Source organism: Chrysochloris asiatica, unplaced genomic scaffold (genome assembly GCF_000296735.1).
Source record: "Chrysochloris asiatica unplaced genomic scaffold, ChrAsi1.0 scaffold00014, whole genome shotgun sequence".
NCBI lineage: Eukaryota > Metazoa > Chordata > Mammalia > Afrosoricida > Chrysochloridae > Chrysochloris > Chrysochloris asiatica.
Window position 1 is genome coordinate 33,592,959 of NW_006408532.1, and position 21,693 is coordinate 33,614,651.

The following is a 21,693-nucleotide window of genomic DNA, read 5'->3' on the forward strand; positions in this document are numbered from 1 at the left end:
TCCCAACCTGAGGGGCTTATCTTCTGGCACTAAACCTGACACTATTCTGGTACTCTTCATCATGTTTCAATAGTCAATATTCTGGTGCTATCTGACAGTTTTCCACTGATGTTCATATCTTTTTTCAGTGACTAAATATTTGGAAGTAGTCCACCTCACATCCTCCCTAGGCTGTCTTTGTCTGGAAGCTCATCTGAAACCTGTCCACCATGGTTGACCCTGGTGGTGGTATGCCACAGAGTCGGTTCTGACTCATAGCGACCCTGCATAAGGTTCTGAGGTTATAAATCTTTACAGGAGCAGAAAGCCTCATCTTTATCTAGCAGAACTGCTTGTAGTTTCAAACTGCTGACCTTGAGGTTAGCAGCTGACTCACAATAATTATGCTACCAGAGGTCCTTCATGGTTGACCCTGCTGGTATTTAAAATACCGGTGGCATAGCTTCCAGAATCACAGCAACACATAAGCCACCACAGCGGCAACACATAAACCACCACATAAGCCACAACAAACTGACAGATGAATGGTGGCAAAGAATGATAGCATCAGCAAATTATGTGCTTTATATGTCATGCATATTACTTATATGTCATGCATATTACTAACAAGATGTACTAACAATGATGGTGCAATTCATTGTAACTTGAACAAGTTCCTTAGTTACTGGCTCTGTTTTAGCAAATAGAGGAGTCATTTTAAACGTATGTAATTTTGTCTAAGATACATAGCCTAGGAAGTTGAGAATCAGAACCTGGTCCCAACCCCAATGTTTACCCAGTTTTGTAATTATTTATTATGGTAAAAATATAGACAACAAAACACTTGCCAATTCAATAATTTTTATATGTATAATTTGGTTATATTAATTACAATCTTCATATTGTGCAACTACTGTCATTATACTTTTCCAATTTATTTTACCACTATTAACATAAATTCAGTGTTGCAGAAGAACAATTCCTCTCCCCCACCCTATCCCTGGTAATCACGACTACTCTTTGGTTTCTATGCATCTTCCTGTTTTATAGGTGAGATCATACACCATTTGTCCTTTTGTGACTGATTTATTTCACTCAATATGATGTTCTCAAGGTTCATACATGCCATAGCATGTAGTAGCATTTCATTTCTCTTCATGGTTGAGTAATAGTCAATCGTATAAACCACTTTGTATATATTCATTCGTCCACCAATAGACATTTAAACTGTTTCCACCTTCTGACTCTTGTGAATAACGTCCAACTACATGACTTTTAGCAAATGTCTTCATTTCTCTGAGCCTTTTCATTTATAGGAGAATCCTAAGGGATGTGCTAGAATGGGAGTCAGCAAATTTTTCCTCTAAAGGGTCAGGCAGTAAATGTTAGGCTTTGTGAACCAAGAGGCAAAAATCAAGGGTATTCTTTTGTGATAGGTACTTACACAATCACTCAAAATGTAACTACTTACAAATATAAAATCATTAATCTTAGCTCACAGACCAAAATGAACAAGGTATGGGCTGCATCTGGCACTCAGGTTGTGGTTTGTTGACCCCTGGGTTACACACAGGGGCAGTGGTTAAAGTGCTTGGCTGCTTAACAAAAAGTTAGTGGTTCAAATCCAACAGCTGCTCCATGGAAGAAAAATGTGACAGTCTGCTTCTTGGATTATTTGCTCAGCACACAGATTGAATAATTATGACTAGCAGTGGACCACTGTCAAATAGCACCAGAATATTGAATATTGAAACATGATGAACAGCATGGGAATATTGTCAGGTATAGTGCCAGAAGATGAGTCCCTCTGATTGGAAGGCACTCAAAATATGACTAAGGAAGAGCTATCTCCTCAAAGTAGAGTTGACCTTGATGACGTGAATGGAATAAAGTTTTGTGACCTTCATTTATTGATGGGGCAACTCAAAATGAACAAAAACAACTGCAAACACCCATTAATAATCAGAACATGGACTGTATGAAGTATGAATCTAGGAAAATTGTAAGTTGTCAAAAATAAAATGGAATGCATCAACATCAATATCCTTGGCATTAATGAGCTAAAATGAACTGGTATTGGCCATTTTGAATCTGACAGTCACATGATTTACTATGTAGGGAATGACAAGTTGAAGAGGAATGGCATCACATTCATCATCACAAAGAACATTCCAAGATCTATCTTGAAGGATAATGCTGCCTGTGATAGGATAATATCCATAGGACTACAAGGAAGATCAGTTAACATCACATTAGTCAAATTTGTGTACCAACCACTAAAGTCAGTGGTGATGAAGCTGAAGAATTCTACCAACTCCTTCAGTCTGAAATTGATCAAATATGCAATCAAGATGGATTGATAATTACTGGTGATTGGAATGCAAAAATTGGAAACAAAGAAGAAGGATCAGTAGTTGGAAAATATGACTTCGGTGACAGAAATGATGCTGGAGATGGCATGACGGAATTTTGCAAGATTAATGACTTATTCATTGCAAACACCTTTTTTAAACAACATAAACGATGACAATACACATGGACCTCACCAGACAGTACACATAGAAATCAAATTGACTTTACATGATAAGAGGAACTTAAATGCATCTGGACCAAGGCATTTGGCTTCCTTATAGCACAGTAAACGTTTAAAATGTAAATTATCTTTTAATTGGCACACACTTCCTTGGAACTGCTTTGTTGTTTTTGCTAAGTTCTGTCCTGTTGGTTCTGACTTAGAGCGACCCTTTGTAGGGTTTCTGAGGAATGACACAGCCAACCTTGTGGTTCAAACAACCTTGTGGGTGAGTGTTCACTATCCTACAGTGCCACAGTGGTTTGTTGTTGTTGTTGTTAAGTGCCGTCGAGTCGGTTCCGACCCATAGCGACCCTGTACAGGGTTTCCGAGGCTGTAAATCTTTACGGGAGCAGAACACCTCATCTTTCTCCCGCGGAGCCACTGGTAGTTTCGAACTGTTGGCCTTAAGGTTCGCAGCCCGATTCGTAAACCACAGTTCCAAAGAAGCGGCAAACTCCAAAGAAAAGCACAAAAGATGGGTGAAAAGCTTTTGAAAAGCCTGTGAGATATGAACATACAGAGAGCTTGCTCAGGCCTTTATTTGAGCTGCTTGCCTCGGTCCCAAAGCTGCTCTTGGCATCTCCTACTCCAGAGGAGTTGCTGCTGATCCCAAGTGGGCTGTTTTCTTCCAGACGTCAATAGATGGATCCATGAATTCTGAATTTTGGCTTTGCTAATCCGATATTGCAGTTATATATAAACCAGAAGCTGCTCTCTGCTCCATGGAGACGCCTTGCTTCTGCAGAAGCAGGTTTGGCTGTTGAGTGCTAGCCAACAACAGAAGGTACAGATGCCATTAAACGGGGAAACTCAGGATAGCCCAGGCATGTGCAATGCTAAAATGATGTACAATCAGTGCTTTTGTATGAGTTTCTTCTAATTTAGGATATTAGCCCACTCATCTACATTGGTACAGCTCTATTTATGATGCCTTGATGCACTCATGTTTTCAACATTAAGCCAGTGAACCAGGAATTTACAATATTGTACACACAGGATGGTTGCAAAGACATTAAAATGCATAAGGAAAGAAATCGCTAACACATTCAAACTGAATCCTCTAGGAAGTAGTATCATTTAAGGAGGTGACTTTTTCTGCTTTTTAATGCTATTCTGTACTTTCTACATTTTCTAGAAGGTGATGTATTAATTTTATAATCAGAAATTAAAGACCAATAGCAAAACCCAATGGCAGGGACAAGTGCAATTAAAGTCAGTTCTGAATAACTAGTCATCACCAAGTAGCAGTAACTACAAGGAGCAAGATGTCTGCACAGAATTAGAAACGGTTTCTACTAGACTTCTAAGGAGCTCTGGTAGTGTAGTGGTTATGAATCGGGCTGCTAAACTCAGGGTCAGCAGTTTGAAACTACCAGCTGTTCTGTGGGAGAAAGATGAGGCTTTCTGTTCCTGTAAAGATTTGCAGCCTCAGAAACCCTGTACAGGGTCACTGTGAGTCGGAACCGACTCCACGACACATACCCACACCACTAGACTTCTGGTGTGGCAATGTAGGATTAGCACTGGACTATGAACCACAAAGTTGGCAGTTCAAACATGCAAGTTGCTCCATGGGAGAAAGATAAGGCTTTCTGCTCCAGTGAAGATTGAAAGCTTCTGAAACCCTATGTTGGGTCACTATGAGTCAGAACTGATTTGACAGTACTTAACAACAGCAATAACTGTTTCATGGAATATAAGGCGCATGGTAACTCCTAACATGTGTCCTGACATACCTGAGCCAAATGGAAAAAATGGCTTAGCTCATGGTAGGAAAGGGTTGGGAAGAAAGACACTGAAGCTGGGAGAAAAAGAGTTAGTCTGTCTGAGCCATGACCACAGAACCCCGTAATAGGAGGAAAGAGGGAGGGGGACTTTCACATTGGATCTGCAGCAGCGAAGAGACCAGATTCTCAGTGGAGAGTGGGAAAATCGACTCCCAGCCAGCGTAACCATCAAGTCTTAGGCTGTCAGACTTCATTAGTGATGGAACCAGAACAGCTGTGAACTCTACTAGAGTCTCCGTCAGATGCGATGTTGGAAGACCTGCACATGGAAAATTCAGTGGGCCCCAAGGTCACCTGTTATTTGTGTTAGGATAGAGGTGGACATGCCTCATGGATGAGGGCAATGTTCCTTTATATGATCAAAACGCCTCCACACATTTACATATAGCTCTTATAGAATTTCTCTGAAGCCACTTTTAGCAGTCTAGAGTTATAGAAAGATAACTTATAAACCACTCCACCACTACCACCCTCCACACACACACACACACCACTACACCCAGAGAGCAACATCCATGTACACACACACACACACACACAATGTAAAGATACAGTACCTAAGCATGGTTTAGGGAAGTTAGTTTAACTGTCTTCCTTGAAAAATCAAAATACGTAAAGTGGTTGTGGAGTCAACTCTGACTCATGGCAACTCAAGTGTGTCCGAACTGGGCTCTCCAGGGTTTTTAATGGCTGACTTTTCAGAAGTAGATTAACAGGTCTTGCTTCCAAGGCATCTCTGGGTAGACTCAAACTGCAAAGTTTTCCATTAGAAACCAAGTATTTACACCACTCACAGACTCATATATATTCTTTCATACAGACATACTTCTTGATCATATACAAATGCAGCTTCAAACCACCCTCAATCCAACCACATCGACAACTCAGTTATAGAAAATCTGGTGTGCATTTATTGTGTTTTCATTTTACTAGAACGGTGTCAAACATTTTCAACTCTTCTTTAGTTTTGTCTACAAAGGTTAAAAAACAAAGCTGAGCTTTTCTTCCTGCTTAATTATGTATGCCCCATCATTCTGACTGACAAGAATGATTTTCACTGTGTATCAGTAATTGTTAACTACCGAGTCTCACCTGATTAATTTCACTCCTCTTCTCTACTATAACCCAGCATCTTTTCATCATGAAAAACAGACACCATCAATAAAACATACAGGCATTTTGGTATCTATACAATGGAGAATCTACTACATTTTGCAAGTGAATTCATTCAGTCTAGTGACTCCTTAAAATGTCATTTTCATCCAGAACACCCCACCACCACAACTCCCAACTTTGTCTTCTCCCAAATTCTCATATGCTCTAAGTGGCAATTTTCAATGATTTGCCATTCTCGTCTTAAGTTTTCCACAGCACTAATTTACTGGATCTTGTAACCAGGCAACTCTCGGGTACCATGAAAACTTTCCCATTGCCTAGCAGTGCTTAGAAACTGACTGCGGTTTTTCTCCACACAGACACAGCCAACATTGGTGCTAATCCTTCAGCTGTTGTGCGGTGAAGGAGTCACACATTCTCTTTGAACACCAACGGGCTAATGCGCTGCCCAGCTGTCTTTAAGAACTGTGAAGTTCTGGGCACAGTGAAAAGAACTCATCAGACAAATGGGTGGTCACGACCCCAAAGAGACATGGTGACGACAGAGATGCCATTACCATACCTTCTGAGACCAGGTGCCACCAGACTCTCCTATCACCTCACAGGCTAAGGCTTAGATCTTTCTTCTTTCAATCTGATCTTTAAAAATTTGGAATCAGGCAACTCTTTTAATAGGACCTGGACACTGACCTTGGGTGATGATATGTTACCCAGTCACTCTGTCCTCAAAAGATCATCTTTACCTGCAGTCTCAAGTCAAGAATTCCTTTGGCAGAAGAAAACCTTGTGAAAATGTATGATTTGAAACTCCCCCAAGCAAACATCTGAATCCTTATGTAAGGATGAGGAATAATAGTAATATAAAAAATGAGCGGGGATGTCTGAGTCTCTTCTAACATGTGTATGTTTGAAGCTCAACAAAGCAAAGATAATTCCTAACCCCCCCCCCCCCAACAGCTCCAATGTCCAAACAGAATTATCTTTGCCATGGACTCCCTGCATGATGCTGACATGTCTCTTAAGCCTTCCTGTGTCGCTATAGTTCCACCTTGAAAATAAAGAGGTTGAAGTCTAAGTCTCTGAGTCAAAGGCAAAACCTGAGAGGTAGGAGTTGATGAGCTTCTTGCCTGCTATGTAATCAATGGTCACATCACAGGCACAGTTCTGCCTCCTAATAGGTGTTGAATCTACTGCTCTTCCTGTTCCCAAGTTCTCTGCCTTGTTTAGCTACTCTCTGGGCTATTGTAATGTGCTCTCTGTTCCGCCAATCAAGTGGCTGCCAACCAAGGGCAACTATGCCCCATGAGACATTTGGTAACATCTGGAGATATCTTTGGTGTCATACTGGAAAAGTGCTACTGGCATCTAGTAGGTAGAAGTCAAGGGTGCTGCTAAACATCATACGATGCACAGGACAACGCCACGACAAAGAATCATCTGACCCAAAATGTCAATAGTGCCTAGACTGAGAAACCCTGTTCCAATTAAAAACAAAGCCAAAAAACAACTAAACTCTTTGCCATTAAGTCACTTCTGGCTCACACGGGTTCCCGAATAGTACTATCTTCCATAGGGTTTTCAATAGCTGTAGTCTAATTGACGTAGGTCACTAGATCTTTTCTATAGAACTTCACTGCGTAAATTTGAACCACCCACCTTTCTGTTGATAGTCAAGCACAAACCTAAACATAACCTTCTCTACTCTATACTCTACACAACACCACCAAAATGGTCTACAATGTCATTTCAAGACGTCTTTCCCATGCTTGAAATCCTTCAGTGTCTCCCAATTGCTCAATTCAAGTCTATTCTCCTGCTAGTCATAGCAGATCTATCATCCTCATGCCCTTTCCTAACTTTCTGCCTCACCTTTCACTACTGGTCAACCTCTCCTCTCTGATCCCACACTCACACCAACGCAAGCGTACCTGTTCACTCAACATTCCTTCTGCTCCTCAGCCATGTCCATTTATTCTTTTCCCACTGACTTTCTGTCAGACACTACGACATCACTAAAAAGGAACAAGACCCTCTCCAGGCAGCTGGAGGCACTGATATCTAGGTTGTTAAGTGCTGTTGAATTAGTTCCAATTCACAGTGACCCCATATAAAGTTTCTGAGGCTGTAAATCTTTGTGAGAGATGAAAGCGTATTAGTTTTCCATCAGAGTGGCTGGTGGGCTCAACTGTAGGCCTTCTAGTTTGCAGTTCAGTGCTTATCCTACAGAGTCACTATACTCCCTAATATCTAGGTAGTCAAATCCAGAGGCAGAAGCTATTCACTACCTTTGTGATACCATGCTGCCTCCTCGTAGTCTTGAAGCTGGCTACAAAGAGAGTATGCATCTTCATTGGCCACAGTAACTTTCGTGGTGGGAGTGTGCTATTTGTAAAGGTTGCTATTTGTTGTATTAAGGAATGAATGAAATCCTAGCCTCTTTTAATTTGACTGTTGCTCAGACACAAAAAGTACTAATATTTCAAAATATAAGGATAAAACAAAATTAATTGGACTGTATGTAGCCAAAAGCTCAGACCACAAAGACATAAATATCATCTTTGTTTAGAGCTCTATTTCAGGCATATGGCAGGAAGCCCAGACAATCATTGATGACCCAGAAATGAAGGCTGCTTTTCTTTCACTCACAAAACACAAGAACAAATAAGGTGCTGAAAAATGTACACAAGCATCATGGACCCTGAAAAACTCTTGGGCTAGGAAAAGGAATTTAGCAAGGAACATACAGAAATAGTTGTGAAGGCAGATGGTAAAGGCCTTTATACAAGGTCATTCTTATTACCATCTTGAACTCAGCTTGGGTTGAAAATCTTCTAAGACTCCATCCTTCTCATTTGTATATCTTCCTCCCACTGACATGGCATTTTTGGTACCCAACTACCTAATTCTCTTTCTATCTATGGGAACATGAAAAGATTTACTAAAATTCTTTATGCTTTAGTATGATTGAGCTGCCGTGTTCTTATGATGCACTGAAAAGTTTTCTCCTAGCAAGGAAATTTTTGACTTGAATCTGTCAGTGAAGATGATTTGGGGGCAAGGAGTACAGATTGACTTGCCCTCTTGAAATGACTCAGAATCCAAAGTGTAAAAGATGAAATCAAAATCACACAGAGTTAAGGGAAAGCATATTATATTTTGGTCCAATAAGGTTATTTTGTGTTCATGATTGTTTGTTTTTTCAATTTGCTCTGAAATGATTAAGCATGGGAGATGGTGTACTACATTTTGCCTCAGCAGGTATCTACAGCAAACAGGTGCTGAAATTCTCCGCTAGAGTAAGTAAAGTGCTTAGAATCAAAGAAGCTTACACACACATTTCCTATCATCGTCAAACATACAGCATCTTTTGGGGTGAACTGAATTTCCCACATCTTAGTATGTGTTAGTTCTGTCAAACAAAGTATCTCTGGGAAAGGAAGCACAAGGCTTCAGAAAGACTGAGGTAAAAAAAAAAAAATGGCTAGTGTAAAGATGCTTGTGGACACTTTCATATAATCACCAAGTTAATTGTGGTTACAATCTAAAACCTTGCCATCCAACAGAACATTTTGCAATGATGGGAATGTTCTCTGAACTCCTCAATATGGTAGCCATTAGCCACATGTGGATACTGAGCATGGGAAATCTGGCAAATGTGACTGAGGAAATATATATTTTTTTGTACCTCATTTTAATGAATTTAAATTTAGTTTTAAATAGTCATATGCAGTTGTTGGTGGTGGTTGTGTACTGACTAGTCGGCTCCGACTCATAGCGACCCTGTATAGGGTTTCTGAGCGTAAATCTTTACAAGAGGAGAAAGCCTCATATTTCTCCTTCAGAACAATTGGTAGATTTAAACTGCTGACCTTGTAGTTAGCAGCCCAGCTTATAATCCACTATACTCCCAGGGCTCATTCATACATGGATAGTGGTTACCATATTGACTATTCAAGTCTAAAAATATTACTGCTTTGAGATGTAATTTTAGGAATATTTTATACCAGCGACTCTAAGGAGAAACTAATAGGATTCCCAATATTACCGGGCTTTTCAACTATAAACAGTTTATTTACCAAAAACACAGTTTATGCCTCCCTCTGACCCTTACCCAACCTTGCCACTCAGTGTACTCAAGTTGCTCCACATCTGTTCCTCCCGCCTGAGCCTGCAGAGGTGGCTGACATACCTTCACCCAGAGGGAGGTCCTCTTCCTGCTCACTGGGGGAAGGCAGCAGAGGCTGCAAGGGTTCCATGTTAATGATGAGCTGCTTGTTCAAGGAGTGGGAACTGCGGCTCTGAGCAATGTTGGCTCTGAAAACAAACAAAAGTCAGACAGAGTTGGTTTCCACAATAATTGCAAATGCTGGGCTCTTCCATTTCAACCTACCTACCTCAAGCTGGTAACTGCCTCTAGACATGTACACTGGATTAGGACAGAGGTAAAGACAATCTAACACTAAGATTCACAGTATTTTTCATTCTTACAGTGCTAATAAAACAGCCGTGTGTTCTAAAGTAACACAGTGAACAGAAATATATTTAACCATGTGCCATGAGAGTTGGATATGGTAGGTGACAACACGCTAAACCAAACCCACTGCCATCAAGTTGATTCCAACTCATAGTGACTCTATATAAGGTTTCTGAGACTATAAATCTTTACAGGAGCAGATAGCCTCATCTTTCTCCCACGGAAAGGCTGGTAGGGTTGAACTGCTGACCTTTCAGTTAATAGCCCAATACACTGCATCACCATGGCTCCTAGGTGGCAACACAGACATTTAAAGAAGGCGTGGAATGTATATCATACATGAATGCCAATGTTCACTGAAACATCATTCACGTAGTCAAATGTAATAGCAGTCAAAATATCCACCAACAGGTAATGTTTAATCAAAATGTGGTCCATACATACAATGGGATATTACTCAGCCATAAAGAGAAATGAGCTCTGGTAGCATAGTGGTTACGAATCGGGCTGCGAACCTTAAGGTCAGCGGTTCGAAACTACCAGCCGCTCCGCGGGAGAAAGATGAGGCTTTCTACTCCCGTAAGGATTTACACCCTTGGAAACCCTGTATAGGGTCGCTATGGGTCGGAACCGACTCGATGGCACTTAACAACAACAAAGAGAAATGAAGTCCTGATACATGCTACACTATGAATTAAATGTTAAAACATTATGCTGAGTGAAATAAATCAAGCACAAAAGGACAAATATTGTGTGATAGCACTTACAGGGACTATAGGATAGCTTAGTATATAGATACCAAAGTTTACTGGTGGTCCAGGGGCAAGCCTGACATTGTGTAGTAGGATACGCACTGGACTTCTAACTGCAAGTTGATGGTTCAAACCCACCAGCCACTCCTTGGAAACCCTATACAGTCTCACTATGATTCTGGACCAACTTGATGGTACTTAACAACAACAACAGCAACAGCAGGGGTTGGCAGGAGTGAGGGTAAGAGAGGACTTGGTGCTCTGCAAACCATCATATAATTCACAATAAAAAATAAATAAACAAAAAGCAACACAAAAACTGGGCAAGACTTGGAAAGAAATTTTTCCAAAGAAGATACACAAATGACCAATAAGTGTATTAAATGATGTTCAACATTGTTAACCATCAGAGAAAGGAAAGTCAAAACTACAATGAGATACCAGTTCACACCTGCAAGGATGGCTGCAGTCAAAAAGCCAAATAACAACAAGTATTGGTGAAGAAGTTGAGAAATCGGAACCCTGTACACTCCTGATGGGGGTGTAAAATAGTGCCACCATTTTGAAAACCAGTCTGCCAATTCATCAAACGGTTAAACATAGGGATACCATATGCTCTAACAATTCCCCTTTTAGATATATACCCAAGAGTAAAGAAAACACATCCACATAAAAACTTGTAAACTCACGTTCATAGCAACATTAGTCATAATAGCCAAAATGTGGAAACAATCCAGAAGTCCATCAACTTACGAATGGATTTTTAAAATGTGATACATCCATATAATGGAATATTACTTAGAAATAAAAAGGAGTGAAGTACTGCTGTCTACTAAAATATAGATAAAACCTTGAAAACTTATGCTAAATGGAAGAAACATCACAAGTTCTACATGTTGTATGATTCCATTTATATCAGAATCAGGAAAATCTATGGAGACATAAAGTAGTTGAGTGGTTGGAAAGAAACATGGAATGACTACGGACGGATACAGGGTTTGGGTCTGGGGAAGGAAAATGTTTTAAAATGTATTATTGTGAAAGATGCACAACTTTGAATATACTACAAGCACTCAAAATGTGTGAATTGTATGGTTCGTGAATTATATCTTTTTAAAAAAGCTGTTAAAAAAATAACAGAAACAGTCCCTTCCCTTGTATTTATTTATAGCATCAAGAGAAGTCTGCCAACATAGACATATATTGTATGTGTGTGTGTCAAGTTTCAAAGCTGGAAGAATATAACCCAAGCTGAGCCTTTGGGGCAATGCTGCCTCCCAGTTTCTATGAGCATGTCAGAAGCTTTCAGAGTAGCAGAAGCAACAGAGAAAGAGCTAGTCTTGGGATTTCCACCAGAGATTTATGATCTTGCATGAATCATGAAACTCCTCTGAATGCAAGTTTCCTTATTTATTCAACAGAAGCATCGAACTAGGTAATCTCTGAGGTCACTTTCAGCTCTAACTTTAAGTCATGTATTTTGCTTTCAAAGATTGTAGAAAAGTTTAAAATCGTATTTCATTTTCCTGTCTTCATCCCCTCTCCATGGAATAGCAGCAATCTAGGGTAGTGGGTGCTATAAAAACCTATCCCTCCTGAAGTCAAGACTTAAGATGTTCACAGGTATTGTCGGGAGGTGCTCCTATCCAAGATGCTCCAGCTTCTCTCCCTCCTGCTCTTTGCTCCTGTTTCTCAAAGCAAGAGAGATGGGGCTTGCAGACTTGTCCAGCACACCTACACTCAGGGTTATTCAAAAGTGGGAATGAGCTGTTCTCTCTGTGCAAATCTGTGTAGGATCTTATGCCAATTAAGGTTCTGCTCCCCTACATGAGAAAGGCTGTCTAGAAGAAGCCCATGCTAGGCTGGTTTGGTGGCACTGCCATGGGGCCACAACTTCCTCCTGACCAACAACCTGAGTGAAAAATCCCGAGAGGCACCCAGCTCACTTGGTCACAGTGGAAACAGAGACTATTCAAATCTGACGAGAGCAAAGACTCAGTCAACATTCCAAAGATGGGGAAGGGAGGACAAGCACTAACCAGTGAATGAGGATCTCCCTAAATTCTATTATTTATTATTATCTTGCCTTAAAAGTAAGAAGTTATGGTAGGGGTTTCGGTTTTAGGTGTTTAGCGTGCGTGGGATTTAGGAGATACAGTGAATTGGGTTTACTGTGGTGGCCTAAAGTTCAATGTGAGTAAAAGAACATTGAATTCAGAAGAATTACCAAATATCATCTTAATAAGATGTTCCCTGGATTCCCACCTCATATCAGTTTTTAATTTTGTGGTGGTATGTGTGTTGCTGTGATGCTGGAAGCTATGCAACTGGTATTCCAAATACTAGCAGGGTCACCCAGGGTAGACAGGTTTCAGTGGCACTTCCACACTAGGAAGAACGTCTTAATGAACTAGTTCCTAATCTTAGCTAATGAAAACCCTATGGATTACAACAGAATTCTGTTCAGTATAGTGCTGGACGATGAGGCTCCTAGTTGGAAGGCACTCGACAATGGACTCAAACACATCAGCCATCAAGGGATGGTGCAGGACTGGAGACAGCAGCCAACAACAAAAACCCAGAAACAGTAATACCTAAATCCTTTGAAAGGCTCTTGGGTGTAAGGTGGCCACTGAGAGAGGTAAGTACCCACTCTTGTGAAGTTGTATAGAGAGAGTCAGGAAAATGAAAACTGGTCAAGTCTGAGGGACAAAGGCAGCCATGGTGAGGGGTTCTAAGAGGACAGGATGACTGGCGTGGCCAGGAGATGGCGTGACTATGCTTCACACATATCTGCTTCTTCACATGACACTCTGAGTCCCAATCAAGCCTATGACTCCACGGAGCAAGCAACTCAAAATGGGAGCCCAGATGCATTCAAGTCATGGTCTAGCCAAATGTGTCTGAAGGCAAATTCTGTAATGATGAGAGTACCATGTCTGAAGCCAGAGACAACAGATGATTTTAGATAGCCGTTATTTCTTTTTCCATACCCTGCACCCACTAAGTAGATGTCTTGTCCTTATTTAAGAGCCAGATGCTACACATGCAGTGAGTTTGTAGGGGATTTAGAAAAGCCAGCCTTGATGTTTCTCATCCCATCCTAGAAACCCCAGAGCCCTCTGGAGACTGTCCACTCACCTCTGCACCTCAGGAGGCTCCCTCTGGATCTTGGAGCTTGCCTCCACCACCTCTTTGGCAACTTTACCACTGCAAAAGACAGAAACACAACTATATGCACAGATTTTATATGTACACATAAATATGTGCATATGTATATGTCAGAGTCCTGGTGTGGTGCTGTAAGGTGAGCACTGGACTGCTAACTGCAAAGTTGGCAGTTCAAACCCACCTGCAACTCCTTGGAAACCCTATACAAGGTCAGAACTGACTTGGTGACACTTAATAACAGCAACAACATATGTCTATGTTTGTGTGTAGGTATGTTGTTGTTAGGTGTTGATGAGATTCTAACTCACAGTGAATCTACAGGCTAGAGGAGAACTGCCCCCCATAGTTTTTCCCAGACTGAAATCTTTACAGGAGCAGATCACCAGAGCTTTTCTCCCATGGAGGAGTGGATGGGTTTGAACCGCTGACCTTTTGATTAGCAGTCAAGTGCTTAGTCATTGTGTCACCAGGGTTCCTTACATGCAAGTTCTTATTGTTAAGTTCCTTAAAGTCAGTACTGACTCATAGCAACCCACTATATGGTTTCTGAGGAGCTACTCTTGAGTTTGGACCACCGACACTGTGGTTCAAACCAACCTTGTAGTTCTGTGCTTATCCTACTGCACCACACCAGGACTAGGTGTGCATGTATGTTTACAGGTATGCATCACTTAATGTCCATGATACGTTCTGTGAAATAGTACTTTATACAATTTGGAAGTGTATGGAAACCATATTAAAACCTTATAGGAAGTTGCTTTTGGGTGTCTTCATTGCCACTGCTGCCACTGCTGCTGCTACAGAAGCTGCTGGCAGAGGTCAGAGGAGCGGGCATGGCCAGTGGCCAAGAGGGCAGCAGCAGGAGTGGAGGAAGAGAAATGAGTGAGGAAGGAGAAGAATGCACCCAGCCCCGTCTGCTATTCTGCCCACCTGAGCAGGAGGAGCAACCCAGACCTCTGCTTCTCCCATTACCTGCCCACCAGACAAAGCCTGAAAGCCTGGTGCCCAGAGCCATGTCTCACCCTTACCTGCCTGTATCCCACCCACGGTCCAGGGCTGCTTTTTAAACCATTAGGGAAAATAATGAACAAAAGGAGAGCTATTTTCCCTTAAAAGAAAAAAAAAACAACAACAGAACGACGACTTGGGGCCATGGAAACATATGAGGTCGGCCATATACGTGGTCTGGTATAGTCCTAATGGACTTAAGCAACATGTGCCTGTATGCGTGTGCACAGGTACAGGTGACTGCATATATGCCAGAGGAAGGGAGTACAAGTGCCACTTGTGCTTTCTAACTGCACATGACCTGACCAAGCTCTAGAAATCCACCTCTCTCCCTTCCATGAGGGGAAATTACCATGGACATCGAGGGGATGCCATGAGATCAAAGTGAGTTAGAACGGAGAAGACTAAAACAGAGGCACAAGTCAAACGGAACTTATTTACAAGCAAGAGTCAAATATTTTAGAAAGGGCTGCCCCCACCCCAACCCAGCACTTGAAATGGAACCAGTGGTACCCACCTATATCGAAATCTACTTCCTTTAAAAAATATCTTGCTGCTTGACACAGTCTTGATCTGACTGGATTTCGTATACCTTTAAGAAAAGCAGGACAGAGGTGGTAAGTCTAGGTGGTAAGTCGGACATGCTACAGAGCTATAGCAGTTGTGTTTTTCTTTTACTGTAAGAACAATATACATTTGACATTGGGAAAGGATAGTTACTTTTATAATGTGTGTTGCAAACTGATATTGTCTAGGATATTTTCTTTAAAAAAAAAAAAAAATTGCCGGTTGTGATCCACACAATTTATTTCACAAGTCATTTCAGGGTCATAACCTGCAAAAAGGATCAGGCTGTATTGATGACTAGAAGGGGCTCTTACCTAATTTCTACCTGAAAGATGTTGAGAGGGTGACACTTCATGGCAGGCATCATTCAGTTCCATGGTGCTGGGGGCACATTCTTGCTTGTGCCTCCAAAGTGGTCACAGTAATATCAACGCAAGAGAAATTCCCTGTAATTCCCCCTCTTTCCCTCTAACATAGATCCCTGACCCAGCATCTGAAACTCTGTGTTCCCATGGACTAGCTACTTATCTGCTAGGGTGTAACAGGCAGCTGGTGCTAGGCTGTTTTTCTGGGTTTTCCCCAAGCTTTGGGGACTCTCTTCATACCATCCTCCTCCCTTCCTTCTTGGAATATGAGGCTTGTTTACCACATAGGATGAAAGGGACCCTCCCAGTGCGGAAAATCATGACTGTCCAGACAGCCACCACTGGAAGCAGCCACTGTTCTTGTCCCAGTTATTAAGTTACCCTGTTGGTAAACCACCTTTTTCTGTAATAAACCAATGTTTGTTGCAAACTGTCTCTTGGGCACTTTTTCAGTCTCTCGGTGAACACCCACATGGAAGGATTTCCCTTCTGGGTTTGAACCTAAACAATGCCTATATCAACATTACAGCAGAAGATAGCTTCCCAGCAGTACGAAGCACTGTGCCTCCAGGAGCCCACTTCCTGTGGGTAAGAGAAGGAGTTAAAGGCCCATGTCATTATGGAAATGGGTCGCTGGCGTCTGTACATTCTTGGGTGAAGTCACTATGACCCAGTGCCCTTTAAAAGAACCTGCACTGGTAGATGACTAAGATACACATGGAACAGGAAGCCCAGTCAACTCCTGATTCAGTACTGCTCAGTCATACCAGTAAATAATAACAAAATTAATAAACAGTTTAGAACTCGGGCTGCTCAGGGTCTGTAGGCAGGACAGCGCATTTGTGTTACAGCTCAGGGTGTCTCTATGTCGATCATTGTACACTACATAGTTATATCAAGTCAAAGCAGGTCTCTAGAGTTTAGGACCATTTAAAATATTGATCATCACCAAATCTTAACAAAGCAATGCAGTCGAGAGAATTCTGAGCCACACCACGTGTAAAGCCAGGGTCAAGCCTAGTAGTTTGGGGCCAGCAGTTCCTATTCTCTGCCTCTTGTGGTCTTCATTCATTCACTCACTCAACAAGTATTTACTGAGTGCCAGCCATACTCCCAAATAGCTTTGAAAGACACCTACCTGGTAGGCACACTTATGGGGTATTAGGTCTACAAGGGAAAACAAATATTAATCTAGGAACCACAGACATAAATGTAAGTTACCAACTGTGGTACTATGAAGGACAAGCTGAATGAGAGAATGGAGTGAGGGAACAGATCTGGTCTGGGGTGCCTGGGAAGGAGCCCTTATGAAGGGATTCCAGAGCTGAGATTCAGGGCAGGAAAGTGCTATCCAGGGGTGTGCTGTAGGCTGAGGAGGGTGTCCCTGCCTTAAGATCCAACAGGTACAAAAGCCTGGAGTTATAACAGGTGCTAAAAAGATGAGTGTATCTCTCCATGTGTTTGTTGATGTTTTCATTTTAATGAAGAAGAAATAGCAGACATACAGAATGACTTAAGAATTAGTCAGAGGTAGAACTCTGCAGACTTTAAGTAGTTGTATTAAGGATTCTGGTCTTTGTCTAAAGGAAGATAGAAAAGCATGGTAAAGTGTTTTGCACAGAACCCTCCCAAGCTGCCCCTCACTCATCACAGAAACACATCCTTGTTACCTGCCAGTCACCCACACCCACACCTTATAACAAGAGTGTCAGTCCACCACTGTAAAGAGCCTGAGACCTCACAGAGAGGCATCAGCTACAGATGGTGCGCACAGACAGCCAGGTGGGAGGAGGATACCATTATGGCGGGGACCCAGAGAGGAAGGGAGCACTTAAGATCCACAAAGGGAGTCCTGATGTCAGGACACATAGGCTGCTGGCCAGAAGGTCAGTGAGGACACAAGTCAGAGTGGACCCAGCAGTGAGGACACGCCAGCAAGAAGCTGTCTGCCCCTGCAAGTTAGGGAGCTGTGGGGCCTGACACATCATCCAATCACCTCTCCCTCTCTCCACATCTGGGTGACTGCTGTTCTGGGGGCACTGAAGGTAAGGCGATTGGAAATCTTCAAAGAAGCTCTGCTTCTCTTTTTAATCTCTTAAGTTCCTAAGGATCCATTGTTGTTGCTGTTAGGTGTCGTTGAGTCGGTTCTCATCCATAGCAACCCTGTGTAGAGTTTCCTAGGAGTGACTGGTGAGCTTGAACTGCCAAAATTGTGATTCAAAGCGACTTTGCAGTCCAGCGCATTAACCCACAGCCCCACACCAGGACTCCTTTGGGTCAAGCTAATTTATTAAAATGTAAATGACTGAAAGCCTTAGTTGAGGTGTTTGAAATTCAAACTTAACACTAGTACCTGAAATCAAATAACCCTGAGGTGCCCTAAGGTGTGTCAGTGAACAGTGTTCCATAGTATTTTCAATGGCTGAGTTTTTGGAAACAGATCACGAGGGCTTTATTCTGAGGCCTCTCTGGATAGATTCAAATGTCCAACCTTATGGTTAGCAGTCAAGCATGCTGTTTGTACCACCCAAGAACTCCAAATGCATGTGGAGTAAGCACAGCAGTTGGAAGAGGCAACTCCACTGTCTCACTTGTCCTCTTGCAGGGGAAAGGTGGGCCACTCTTGCATTCGCTGGTTCAACCTCAGCTGCCTCCCTTCCAGGCCTCACGAGGAGACCACTACCTTCTCCTTAGATCCACACTAGCTTCTTGGAGGTGATTTGAGGGACTCAGTGCTAAGCTGCAGCCACAAAAAATCTTTCCTGTGCCTCAGAAAAGACAAGACCATCTACACAGTTTTCACAGAGAAAGTGAACAGCTGTCTGTCGAAGCTGAGACCAGTGATTACAATGTTTGCTTCCTTTTGGCAACTGATTTCCCTTGACGATGAGCTGTGCCTCGTGGTTTGCTCAAAGATGCTCTCTTGGGAGCATGACTGACAGTTCCCAGCCATCCCAAAGGCCCAACTAGACTCCAATAATGTTTCAATTGTGATCTTTAGTGGAATTTTAACTGAGAGCTTCAAGTACATAAACCCACAGGGAAGTGGGAAACACCAAGGGTAAGAGGGAGGGAAATGGACAGAAGAAAGGGAAAGGACACTAAGCCAGGGCACCAGCAGCACCTGGTGGGGACTGTTTAAAACACAGGTGCTCAGGCTTGATCACCAGACATTCAGATTCAGTAGGTCTGGAGAGAGACCCAGGAATCTGAATTTTCATCAAGCGCTCCAAGATAATGCCAAGGCAGCTATTTGTCCCATCTGCATTTGAGAACCTCTGTGTCCCCAAGTTCTCCTTGGACAACCCCAGAGGTAGCATTTTACCCAAAATGGTAGTGGTCTAGGTCCCTTCCTGCTCTGGCTGTGTGAACTTGGCCAGACCACTTAGCTTTTCTGAGCTTTCTTTTCTCCTTGTATTTTTAAAGAGGGAGGTGTTATGATACCTAGTTTGTAGAGTATTGGGTGGGATAAATGAAATTAGGTTTCTCTGAAACAGCAAGTATGATACTTGGAATTCTGGTGTAGTCCTGTAGGGTAAGCACTGGACTGCTAACCACAAGGTAAGCAGTTCAAATCCACCAGACACTCCTTGTAAACCCTATCCAGGGTAACTATGAGTTGGAATCAACTCAATGGTACTTAACAACAACAACAGTATGGTATTTAGAGTCCTGGTGGCGCTGCATGTTAAGCACTGGACTGCCAACTACAAAGCTGTCAGTTCAAACCCACCAGTTACTCCTTGGAAACCCTATACAGGATTGTTATAAGTCAGAATCAACTTGACGACATTTAATAACAAGAAGTATGATATCTATGAGTGGCACAAACAGTTAAGCACTCAATTATTAGCTGCAAGGTTGGTGATTCCAACTCATCCAGAGGTACCTGGGGAGACAGGTCTGGTGATCTGCTTCTGAAAAGTCCTAAGACCAAGAGTTTTACTCTTTTCATATGATTTGCCATAAATCATAATTGGCAACTAAGACCTATAACAACGCATGGTATCTGCTCATCATACAGCTGTTTTCTTCTCTCCCTTCCGCCCTAGGTGGTACAAACAGTTAATGTGTTTGGTTGCTAACTAGGTTGGAGGCTCAGGTCCACCCAGAAGTGTCATGGAAGAAAAGTCTGATGATCGATTTTTGAGAAATCAGCCACTGAAAACCCTTATGGTGCACAGTTCTACGTTGACACATATGGAGTTGCCATGAGTTGGAACTGACTCCCTTCCTTACTACTTGCCTTTATTCCTTCCTCTCCTCATATCACTCTCAAGACCTCTCCACTACCCTCACACTACAGAGCTGTGAAAGCAAATCCTCCAGATCACGGAGCCTGTAGGAAACCGAGTTTAACTCTCTGAAAGTCGACAAAAGAGCCTTTCTGCTTGAACCCTAGCTGAAATGTTCCAGACTGACTCCTGGGCTCTCATGTCAAAACGGCAAGTCCAGTGAAGTCTTCTCACTGAAAGCAATGAGTTCACACCCTGTTAAAAGAGCAACTCTCTCTCCTCCAGCTTCCTCTCTTCAATCCTGCCTGTCCTCTCCCCACTTCCACTGCCAATTCCTCAGCAAAATTCCAACACAGAAACTCTCCCTATTCTCAAACATCTGATCTGACCTCACAGACAGTCCCCAGGTTCCCAACACTTGACTTGGGAACCACCATGTATCCAAGTCGTCACCTGGTCCCTATTCACCTTTCTACTGTTGTTGATGATCACATGTCTCCTGTACCAGAACTGCTGGGGTAGCCTCTACACCCAGAGCCCACTCCCACACCACTAGAGAGAGAGCAAAGTGAGGATGCAGATGCTTACTAAAAGTCAGCAGTTAAATGTCATAATGTTCCGCACAAAGCTCCGCCCCACAGGAGCCCACCTTCCCCTGGCATCCTACCTAGTTCTCTTCTGGTAACTTAACTTCAGGGATACTATACAGAAGAGAGATGCAGGTCAGGTTAGGTACTGGGGATAGGGGCATTAGGTGGTGCTCCAAGAGGCCATTTCTAGAACTAATACTAATTTCCTGTTGGAATCATGGCTCATAGCTCCTAGAGTGATCTTAACAGCAGCAGCATATGCTACTGTTGAGTCCTTACTATGGGTTATGCACTATACAAAGCACTTTCAGTATACAAAGCACCAACTCATTTCATCCTCAGAAAACTCCCACAGGAGTAAGAAATCCACGATTGTAGATGAAGAAACTGAGGCACAGAGAGGTAAGGTCACTTATCTTGGTCGCATGCTACAACAGGAAGAACCAGGCTGCAGACATAGACGTGTCTGATGACACTATTTCAAAACTAATGCTCAGACACACTGGTTCTCAGTACGCATCAGAATCAAATGAAGGGTGTTTTTTGTTGTTTTTTTGTTTTTGTTTTAAGTTTGTATTGTGAATTGAGTGATAGTTTACATGGGAGAACATCAGTTTTACACTCATCCTATAGTGTTTTGTTTCTTTGCAATGATTACAATCCCCTCCATATATCATCATTCAACAGTATTTTCTTTTATTCCCTCTGGTTGTTTTTTTATTTTTGTATGTACACCAAAACACTCAGGAATATGCAATCACTCAAACACCCAACACATCCTGCAAGCCCGCTGCTGGGCACCAGCACACAGCTCCTCTCCTTCCATGAGTCTAGAGTCCCCAGCTGCTCCATCTCTCCATGTCACCATCTCTGCTTCCATCTTTGGTGTCGCTGCTTCTCTGGATAGGGTCCTGCACTCTGCTCTTCTCCCTTGATGGTTCCAGGGTCCTGTGCTCCTGGACTGCAAGATCAACCACTCCCCCCTTTTTGCTACAAAACCTCTACTTTACAGTTACAACAATAGCAATCAGTCATGATAACAATTACTCACTATTGAATCATAAATTTCATCCC

At 42.4% G+C, this 21,693-nt stretch overlaps 1 protein-coding gene across 2 annotated transcripts in view; it reads right to left on the reverse strand.

Annotated features, from left to right (window-relative positions):
* The window catches only part of FRMD3 (FERM domain containing 3), a 494,426-nt gene that overhangs the window by 68,254 nt on the left and 404,479 nt on the right, over positions 1–21,693 (reverse strand). For both annotated transcript variants that reach the window (XM_006834952.1, XM_006834951.1), the window contains exons 11-13: positions 15,380–15,454; positions 13,825–13,893; positions 9,647–9,771 (exon numbers count right to left, since the gene is read on the reverse strand). In XM_006834952.1, the coding sequence (XP_006835015.1) occupies positions 9,647–9,771; positions 13,825–13,893; positions 15,380–15,454 (269 nt within the window). The remainder of the gene's footprint in view (positions 1–9,646; positions 9,772–13,824; positions 13,894–15,379; positions 15,455–21,693) is intronic.